We start from the raw sequence: 11468 nt of genomic DNA, 5'->3' as shown, positions 1-11468 counted from the left end.
AGAATAATGAAGACATGAACTAGATTGGAAAATTTCACATTTATTTACAGTTTTGGTTTTTACACATGAGAGGCAGAAGCAACAAAATATTGTGATACTTATTCTAGCAAACACTGAGGGAAAAAAGTTTAGCATCACAGCTTTAGAAGAACTGTCAGAACACTCAGAATCCCAGGTAGAACAAGTCTCTCCAATGAATTTACCTATGTCTTCTATCTCTATCACCCCTATCTCTTCTGTCTCCTCTATCTCTGTCACTTCTATACTTCTCTCTCTCATAATCCTTATACCTATCTCTGTCATAATCCCTGTCCTTGTGTCTTGGAGATTTAGATCTATGCCGTCTATCTCTTTCCTTACTCCTACTTCTTTCTCTGACTCTTTCCTTAGTAGATTTCTCACTACGATATCTTCGATCTCTCTCTTTATCTGGATCTCTGTGATGGGAATCATATTTTGAACTATGATAGGTGTCAACATCCATTCTGTTCTTGTCATAAACTTCTCCAGCTTCTTCATTTTCATCTTCTGATGAGGAAGATCCACCATCGTCAATATCATCATCTAAAATAGAAACTTTAACCTCAATCTCATTATTTTCCTCTAGAACATGTCTCTTCTGTATACGGGGCAGAATAACATCACACATCCGTTCCTCTCGGAGCAACTGGTCAATATACTCATCCATATGAATCACTTCAAATGCACCCTGTCTGTTCTGGAACCTCAACTTCCGACTGTCAGCAAACAGAGGTTCTAAATATTTGTAACAATCTACAGAAGATCCAGTGAGTCTCATATAGTAAGCTCCCAAAGCACGGACATATTTAAATTCCTCGTTCTTGATAAACTCTACAACAATGTCTTTCTCTGGTTGAATCTGTAGCATCTTTAGTATGAGACATAAGAATGGTGTGGGCTTGATGTTACCACCAAACACTCCACCTATATACCTCAACTCCATGGCTTTGTCTACAAGTAGTTCTGCAGAGAGGGCAAAACATTCTTCCTTCCAGTATTTGCTATCGTAGATACGGGCACGTATAATCTTCTCAATAAGGTACTGAGGGTTTGTACCCCGCACAGACTTGGCATCTTTTACTGTACGGTTAGCCATGATCCAATCCGGGAGGTTTTACTGATCAGAGACATTTGACATTCTTATTTTACAATAGAAAAGAATGTAGCAGAATAATGATTTACATTTTACAGGAATGTCAGAGACATTTGACATTCTTATTTTACAATAGAAAAGAATGTAGCAGAATAATGATTTACATTTTACAGGAATGTCAGAGACATTTGACATTCTTATTTTACAATAGAAAAGAATGTAGCAGAATAATGATTTACATTTTACAGGAATGTCAGAGACATTTGACATTCTTATTTTACAATAGAAAAGAATGTAGCAGAATAATGATTTACATTTTACAGGAATGTCAGAGACATTTGACATTCTTATTTTACAATAGAAAAGAATGTAGCAGAATAATGATTTACATTTTACAGGAATGTCAGAGACATTTGACATTCTTATTTTACAATAGAAAAGAATGTAGCAGAATAATGATTTACATTTTACAGGAATGTCAGAGACATTTGACATTCTTATTTTACAATAGAAAAGAATGTAGCAGAATAATGATTTACATTTTACAGGAATGTCAGAGACATTTGACATTCTTATTTTACAATAGAAAAGAATGTAGCAGAATAATGATTTACATTTTACAGGAATGTCAGAGACATTTGACATTCTTATTTTACAATAGAAAAGAATGTAGCAGAATAATGATTTACATTTTACAGGAATGTCAGAGACATTTGACATTCTTATTTTACAATAGAAAAGAATGTAGCAGAATAATGATTTACATTTTACAGGAATGTCAGAGACATTTGACATTCTTATTTTACAATAGAAAAGAATGTAGCAGAATAATGATTTACATTTTACAGGAATGTCAGAGACATTTGACATTCTTATTTTACAATAGAAAAGAATGTAGCAGAATAATGATTTACATTTTACAGGAATGTCAGAGACATTTGACATTCTTATTTTACAATAGAAAAGAATGTAGCAGAATAATGATTTACATTTTACAGGAATGTCAGAGACATTTGACATTCTTATTTTACAATAGAAAAGAATGTAGCAGAATAATGATTTACATTTTACAGGAATGTCAGAGACATTTGACATTCTTATTTTACAATAGAAAAGAATGTAGCAGAATAATGATTTACATTTTACAGGAATGTCAGAGACATTTGACATTCTTATTTTACAATAGAAAAGAATGTAGCAGAATAATGATTTACATTTTACAGGAATGTCAGAGACATTTGACATTCTTATTTTACAATAGAAAAGAATGTAGCAGAATAATGATTTACATTTTACAGGAATGTCAGAGACATTTGACATTCTTATTTTACAATAGAAAAGAATGTAGCAGAATAATGATTTACATTTTACAGGAATGTCAGAGACATTTGACATTCTTATTTTACAATAGAAAAGAATGTAGCAGAATAATGATTTACATTTTACAGGAATGTCAGAGACATTTGACATTCTTATTTTACAATAGAAAAGAATGTAGCAGAATAATGATTTACATTTTACAGGAATGTCAGAGACATTTGACATTCTTATTTTACAATAGAAAAGAATGTAGCAGAATAATGATTTACATTTTACAGGAATGTCAGAGACATTTGACATTCTTATTTTACAATAGAAAAGAATGTAGCAGAATAATGATTTACATTTTACAGGAATGTCAGAGACATTTGACATTCTTATTTTACAATAGAAAAGAATGTAGCAGAATAATGATTTACATTTTACAGGAATGTCAGAGACATTTGACATTCTTATTTTACAATAGAAAAGAATGTAGCAGAATAATGATTTACATTTTACAGGAATGTCAGAGACATTTGACATTCTTATTTTACAATAGAAAAGAATGTAGCAGAATAATGATTTACATTTTACAGGAATGTCAGAGACATTTGACATTCTTATTTTACAATAGAAAAGAATGTAGCAGAATAATGATTTACATTTTACAGGAATGTCAGAGACATTTGACATTCTTATTTTACAATAGAAAAGAATGTAGCAGAATAATGATTTACATTTTACAGGAATGTCAGAGACATTTGACATTCTTATTTTACAATAGAAAAGAATGTAGCAGAATAATGATTTACATTTTACAGGAATGTCAGAGACATTTGACATTCTTATTTTACAATAGAAAAGAATGTAGCAGAATAATGATTTACATTTTACAGGAATGTCAGAGACATTTGACATTCTTATTTTACAATAGAAAAGAATGTAGCAGAATAATGATTTACATTTTACAGGAATGTCAGAGACATTTGACATTCTTATTTTACAATAGAAAAGAATGTAGCAGAATAATGATTTACATTTTACAGGAATGTCAGAGACATTTGACATTCTTATTTTACAATAGAAAAGAATGTAGCAGAATAATGATTTACATTTTACAGGAATGTCAGAGACATTTGACATTCTTATTTTACAATAGAAAAGAATGTAGCAGAATAATGATTTACATTTTACAGGAATGTCAGAGACATTTGACATTCTTATTTTACAATAGAAAAGAATGTAGCAGAATAATGATTTACATTTTACAGGAATGTCAGAGACATTTGACATTCTTATTTTACAATAGAAAAGAATGTAGCAGAATAATGATTTACATTTTACAGGAATGTCAGAGACATTTGACATTCTTATTTTACAATAGAAAAGAATGTAGCAGAATAATGATTTACATTTTACAGGAATGTCAGAGACATTTGACATTCTTATTTTACAATAGAAAAGAATGTAGCAGAATAATGATTTACATTTTACAGGAATGTCAGAGACATTTGACATTCTTATTTTACAATAGAAAAGAATGTAGCAGAATAATGATTTACATTTTACAGGAATGTCAGAGACATTTGACATTCTTATTTTACAATAGAAAAGAATGTAGCAGAATAATGATTTACATTTTACAGGAATGTCAGAGACATTTGACATTCTTATTTTACAATAGAAAAGAATGTAGCAGAATAATGATTTACATTTTACAGGAATGTCAGAGACATTTGACATTCTTATTTTACAATAGAAAAGAATGTAGCAGAATAATGATTTACATTTTACAGGAATGTCAGAGACATTTGACATTCTTATTTTACAATAGAAAAGAATGTAGCAGAATAATGATTTACATTTTACAGGAATGTCAGAGACATTTGACATTCTTATTTTACAATAGAAAAGAATGTAGCAGAATAATGATTTACATTTTACAGGAATGTCAGAGACATTTGACATTCTTATTTTACAATAGAAAAGAATGTAGCAGAATAATGATTTACATTTTACAGGAATGTCAGAGACATTTGACATTCTTATTTTACAATAGAAAAGAATGTAGCAGAATAATGATTTACATTTTACAGGAATGTCAGAGACATTTGACATTCTTATTTTACAATAGAAAAGAATGTAGCAGAATAATGATTTACATTTTACAGGAATGTCAGAGACATTTGACATTCTTATTTTACAATAGAAAAGAATGTAGCAGAATAATGATTTACATTTTACAGGAATGTCAGAGACATTTGACATTCTTATTTTACAATAGAAAAGAATGTAGCAGAATAATGATTTACATTTTACAGGAATGTCAGAGACATTTGACATTCTTATTTTACAATAGAAAAGAATGTAGCAGAATAATGATTTACATTTTACAGGAATGTCAGAGACATTTGACATTCTTATTTTACAATAGAAAAGAATGTAGCAGAATAATGATTTACATTTTACAGGAATGTCAGAGACATTTGACATTCTTATTTTACAATAGAAAAGAATGTAGCAGAATAATGATTTACATTTTACAGGAATGTCAGAGACATTTGACATTCTTATTTTACAATAGAAAAGAATGTAGCAGAATAATGATTTACATTTTACAGGAATGTCAGAGACATTTGACATTCTTATTTTACAATAGAAAAGAATGTAGCAGAATAATGATTTACATTTTACAGGAATGTCAGAGACATTTGACATTCTTATTTTACAATAGAAAAGAATGTAGCAGAATAATGATTTACATTTTACAGGAATGTCAGAGACATTTGACATTCTTATTTTACAATAGAAAAGAATGTAGCAGAATAATGATTTACATTTTACAGGAATGTCAGAGACATTTGACATTCTTATTTTACAATAGAAAAGAATGTAGCAGAATAATGATTTACATTTTACAGGAATGTCAGAGACATTTGACATTCTTATTTTACAATAGAAAAGAATGTAGCAGAATAATGATTTACATTTTACAGGAATGTCAGAGACATTTGACATTCTTATTTTACAATAGAAAAGAATGTAGCAGAATAATGATTTACATTTTACAGGAATGTCAGAGACATTTGACATTCTTATTTTACAATAGAAAAGAATGTAGCAGAATAATGATTTACATTTTACAGGAATGTCAGAGACATTTGACATTCTTATTTTACAATAGAAAAGAATGTAGCAGAATAATGATTTACATTTTACAGGAATGTCAGAGACATTTGACATTCTTATTTTACAATAGAAAAGAATGTAGCAGAATAATGATTTACATTTTACAGGAATGTCAGAGACATTTGACATTCTTATTTTACAATAGAAAAGAATGTAGCAGAATAATGATTTACATTTTACAGGAATGTCAGAGACATTTGACATTCTTATTTTACAATAGAAAAGAATGTAGCAGAATAATGATTTACATTTTACAGGAATGTCAGAGACATTTGACATTCTTATTTTACAATAGAAAAGAATGTAGCAGAATAATGATTTACATTTTACAGGAATGTCAGAGACATTTGACATTCTTATTTTACAATAGAAAAGAATGTAGCAGAATAATGATTTACATTTTACAGGAATGTCAGAGACATTTGACATTCTTATTTTACAATAGAAAAGAATGTAGCAGAATAATGATTTACATTTTACAGGAATGTCAGAGACATTTGACATTCTTATTTTACAATAGAAAAGAATGTAGCAGAATAATGATTTACATTTTACAGGAATGTCAGAGACATTTGACATTCTTATTTTACAATAGAAAAGAATGTAGCAGAATAATGATTTACATTTTACAGGAATGTCAGAGACATTTGACATTCTTATTTTACAATAGAAAAGAATGTAGCAGAATAATGATTTACATTTTACAGGAATGTCAGAGACATTTGACATTCTTATTTTACAATAGAAAAGAATGTAGCAGAATAATGATTTACATTTTACAGGAATGTCAGAGACATTTGACATTCTTATTTTACAATAGAAAAGAATGTAGCAGAATAATGATTTACATTTTACAGGAATGTCAGAGACATTTGACATTCTTATTTTACAATAGAAAAGAATGTAGCAGAATAATGATTTACATTTTACAGGAATGTCAGAGACATTTGACATTCTTATTTTACAATAGAAAAGAATGTAGCAGAATAATGATTTACATTTTACAGGAATGTCAGAGACATTTGACATTCTTATTTTACAATAGAAAAGAATGTAGCAGAATAATGATTTACATTTTACAGGAATGTCAGAGACATTTGACATTCTTATTTTACAATAGAAAAGAATGTAGCAGAATAATGATTTACATTTTACAGGAATGTCAGAGACATTTGACATTCTTATTTTACAATAGAAAAGAATGTAGCAGAATAATGATTTACATTTTACAGGAATGTCAGAGACATTTGACATTCTTATTTTACAATAGAAAAGAATGTAGCAGAATAATGATTTACATTTTACAGGAATGTCAGAGACATTTGACATTCTTATTTTACAATAGAAAAGAATGTAGCAGAATAATGATTTACATTTTACAGGAATGTCAGAGACATTTGACATTCTTATTTTACAATAGAAAAGAATGTAGCAGAATAATGATTTACATTTTACAGGAATGTCAGAGACATTTGACATTCTTATTTTACAATAGAAAAGAATGTAGCAGAATAATGATTTACATTTTACAGGAATGTCAGAGACATTTGACATTCTTATTTTACAATAGAAAAGAATGTAGCAGAATAATGATTTACATTTTACAGGAATGTCAGAGACATTTGACATTCTTATTTTACAATAGAAAAGAATGTAGCAGAATAATGATTTACATTTTACAGGAATGTCAGAGACATTTGACATTCTTATTTTACAATAGAAAAGAATGTAGCAGAATAATGATTTACATTTTACAGGAATGTCAGAGACATTTGACATTCTTATTTTACAATAGAAAAGAATGTAGCAGAATAATGATTTACATTTTACAGGAATGTCAGAGACATTTGACATTCTTATTTTACAATAGAAAAGAATGTAGCAGAATAATGATTTACATTTTACAGGAATGTCAGAGACATTTGACATTCTTATTTTACAATAGAAAAGAATGTAGCAGAATAATGATTTACATTTTACAGGAATGTCAGAGACATTTGACATTCTTATTTTACAATAGAAAAGAATGTAGCAGAATAATGATTTACATTTTACAGGAATGTCAGAGACATTTGACATTCTTATTTTACAATAGAAAAGAATGTAGCAGAATAATGATTTACATTTTACAGGAATGTCAGAGACATTTGACATTCTTATTTTACAATAGAAAAGAATGTAGCAGAATAATGATTTACATTTTACAGGAATGTCAGAGACATTTGACATTCTTATTTTACAATAGAAAAGAATGTAGCAGAATAATGATTTACATTTTACAGGAATGTCAGAGACATTTGACATTCTTATTTTACAATAGAAAAGAATGTAGCAGAATAATGATTTACATTTTACAGGAATGTCAGAGACATTTGACATTCTTATTTTACAATAGAAAAGAATGTAGCAGAATAATGATTTACATTTTACAGGAATGTCAGAGACATTTGACATTCTTATTTTACAATAGAAAAGAATGTAGCAGAATAATGATTTACATTTTACAGGAATGTCAGAGACATTTGACATTCTTATTTTACAATAGAAAAGAATGTAGCAGAATAATGATTTACATTTTACAGGAATGTCAGAGACATTTGACATTCTTATTTTACAATAGAAAAGAATGTAGCAGAATAATGATTTACATTTTACAGGAATGTCAGAGACATTTGACATTCTTATTTTACAATAGAAAAGAATGTAGCAGAATAATGATTTACATTTTACAGGAATGTCAGAGACATTTGACATTCTTATTTTACAATAGAAAAGAATGTAGCAGAATAATGATTTACATTTTACAGGAATGTCAGAGACATTTGACATTCTTATTTTACAATAGAAAAGAATGTAGCAGAATAATGATTTACATTTTACAGGAATGTCAGAGACATTTGACATTCTTATTTTACAATAGAAAAGAATGTAGCAGAATAATGATTTACATTTTACAGGAATGTCAGAGACATTTGACATTCTTATTTTACAATAGAAAAGAATGTAGCAGAATAATGATTTACATTTTACAGGAATGTCAGAGACATTTGACATTCTTATTTTACAATAGAAAAGAATGTAGCAGAATAATGATTTACATTTTACAGGAATGTCAGAGACATTTGACATTCTTATTTTACAATAGAAAAGAATGTAGCAGAATAATGATTTACATTTTACAGGAATGTCAGAGACATTTGACATTCTTATTTTACAATAGAAAAGAATGTAGCAGAATAATGATTTACATTTTACAGGAATGTCAGAGACATTTGACATTCTTATTTTACAATAGAAAAGAATGTAGCAGAATAATGATTTACATTTTACAGGAATGTCAGAGACATTTGACATTCTTATTTTACAATAGAAAAGAATGTAGCAGAATAATGATTTACATTTTACAGGAATGTCAGAGACATTTGACATTCTTATTTTACAATAGAAAAGAATGTAGCAGAATAATGATTTACATTTTACAGGAATGTCAGAGACATTTGACATTCTTATTTTACAATAGAAAAGAATGTAGCAGAATAATGATTTACATTTTACAGGAATGTCAGAGACATTTGACATTCTTATTTTACAATAGAAAAGAATGTAGCAGAATAATGATTTACATTTTACAGGAATGTCAGAGACATTTGACATTCTTATTTTACAATAGAAAAGAATGTAGCAGAATAATGATTTACATTTTACAGGAATGTCAGAGACATTTGACATTCTTATTTTACAATAGAAAAGAATGTAGCAGAATAATGATTTACATTTTACAGGAATGTCAGAGACATTTGACATTCTTATTTTACAATAGAAAAGAATGTAGCAGAATAATGATTTACATTTTACAGGAATGTCAGAGACATTTGACATTCTTATTTTACAATAGAAAAGAATGTAGCAGAATAATGATTTACATTTTACAGGAATGTCAGAGACATTTGACATTCTTATTTTACAATAGAAAAGAATGTAGCAGAATAATGATTTACATTTTACAGGAATGTCAGAGACATTTGACATTCTTATTTTACAATAGAAAAGAATGTAGCAGAATAATGATTTACATTTTACAGGAATGTCAGAGACATTTGACATTCTTATTTTACAATAGAAAAGAATGTAGCAGAATAATGATTTACATTTTACAGGAATGTCAGAGACATTTGACATTCTTATTTTACAATAGAAAAGAATGTAGCAGAATAATGATTTACATTTTACAGGAATGTCAGAGACATTTGACATTCTTATTTTACAATACAAAAAAATGCAGCAGAATAATGATTTACATTTTACAGGAATGTCAGAGACATTTGACATTCTTATTTTACAATAGAAAAGAATGTAGCAGAATAATGATTTACATTTTACAGGAATGTCAGAGACATTTGACATTCTTATTTTACAATACAAAGGTTTGTATTGTAAAATACAAAGAGTTATTTATAAGATAAGGAAAGTAAAAAATGCAGCAGAATTATGATTTACATTTTACAGGAATGTCAGAGACATTTGACATTCTTATTTCACAATAGAAAAGAATGCAGCAGAATAATAGAATAATGATTTACATTTTACAGGAATGTCAGAGACATTTGACATTCTTATTTCACAATAGAAAAGAATGCAGCAGAATAATAGAATAATGATTTACATTTTACAGGAATGTCAGAGACATTTGACATTCTTATTTCACAATAGAAAAGAATGCAGCAGAATAATAGAATAATGATTTACATTTTACAGGAATGTCAGAGACATTTGATATTCTTATTTTACAATACAAAAAAATAAAGCAGAATAATGATTTACATGAATGATTTACAGAATAATGATTTACATGCAGCAGAATAATGTTTTAGCCAGGGCTCTGGCTTCTAGTAAAGTATTGAACGTCCCCCAGTGTTTTTCATAATCTTTTATTTTGAAGAAGGGTTCCCTTGGAACTGTTTTCCTTTTGATGTGTCCCTGAACACCACCATTAACAGGATAGTAACACTGTCCATCAATGACCCAAGATGTTGGGATGGTTTCTAACAAGCCCCCTTCAAATTCTATGACATCGAACATTCTGTGAAAGATGAAAAACAAACCCATGATAAAGATAACATGTACAGTAAAATTTGCCTATAACAACCTCTAACGACTAACCGGATATGATGACCAAATAACAACATATGCCTATAATGACAAGAAAAAAACTCCAGTCCTTTGGCTGTCATTAAAGGCAAAGATTATACCTGCACTGAGGGTTTGTACCCCGCACAGACTTGGCATCTTTTACTGTACGGTTAGCCATGATCCAATCCGGGAGGTTTTACTGATGGGAACTAAAACAACAGATGGGAACTTCAGAGTGGTTTAGAAACACAAATCCATACTTGGAACTAGAGTAGAAAATGTTTTCCACACTAAAATTCTGTACCTAGGAAAAATAGAAAGTAGGTAATAAAAACCAGAAAAAAATCGAATAAAAAACGCCAACTGCAAACACCAAGCTTGAAATTCTTGAAATCTTGAAAAGTACAATATAAAATTCAAAATTTCGCGGGACTCAGAACTCAGAACCCAACCCAGACAGCACAGACTTCTTTACAAAAAGCCGCGTTCACAGAGTCAACTTTTTTCTTTTTTTTAACGGATTTTTTTTTTTTTTAATTTAAAAATCAAAAATTAAAATTTTATTTTGAGTTTTGTGAATTTGTGATAGTGAGGTTTGGTTAATGGTTTTGGCGTTTTGGTTAAGGGCGTTTATAGCTTTAATTTTCAAAGTTAAACAATGAAGTTTTCAACTTTTCAGTGAATTATTTACACCTAAATCTAACAAGTTTTTGGTAGGTGTAGGTAGCTACGT

General features: G+C 28.6%; 1 protein-coding gene across 2 annotated transcripts; it reads right to left on the bottom strand.

Moving 5' to 3' along the window:
- Positions 1 to 19: 19 nt before the first annotated feature.
- LOC103522589 (pre-mRNA-splicing factor 38-like) lies at positions 20 to 11104 on the bottom strand. 2 transcript variants are annotated; one of them, XM_017449048.2, is made up of 2 exons: positions 10866 to 11104; positions 20 to 1069 (listed from the first exon to the last, which is right to left on the bottom strand). In XM_017449048.2, the coding sequence occupies exons 1-2, from the start codon at positions 10911 to 10913 to the stop codon at positions 200 to 202; spliced, it is 918 nt and encodes a 305-aa protein (XP_017304537.1). In that variant the 5' UTR covers positions 10914 to 11104; the 3' UTR covers positions 20 to 199. The 2 variants fall into 2 exon arrangements, with proteins under 2 accessions (XP_017304537.1, XP_008485910.1); XM_008487688.3 differs by lacking the exon at positions 10866 to 11104 and having other exon boundaries at positions 20 to 1141.
- Positions 11105 to 11468: the final 364 nt, after the last annotated feature.

The sequence above is a fragment of the Diaphorina citri genome, unplaced genomic scaffold (genome assembly GCF_000475195.1).
Source record: "Diaphorina citri unplaced genomic scaffold, Diaci psyllid genome assembly version 1.1 scaffold9508, whole genome shotgun sequence".
Taxonomy (NCBI): Eukaryota; Metazoa; Arthropoda; class Insecta; order Hemiptera; family Psyllidae; genus Diaphorina; species Diaphorina citri.
This window is presented reverse-complemented; position numbering and strand designations above follow the sequence as displayed.

Bases quoted from the DNA above. Each gene is read 5' to 3' on its own strand.
- LOC103522589 (XM_017449048.2), bottom strand. From the start codon at position 10,913: ATGGCTAACCGTACAGTAAAAGATGCCAAGTCTGTGCGGGGTACAAAC. The intron at 1,070-10,865 runs CCTCAGTGCAGG...CGGGGTACAAAC, and splicing joins AGTCTGTGCGGGGTACAAAC to CCTCAGTACCTTATTGAGAA.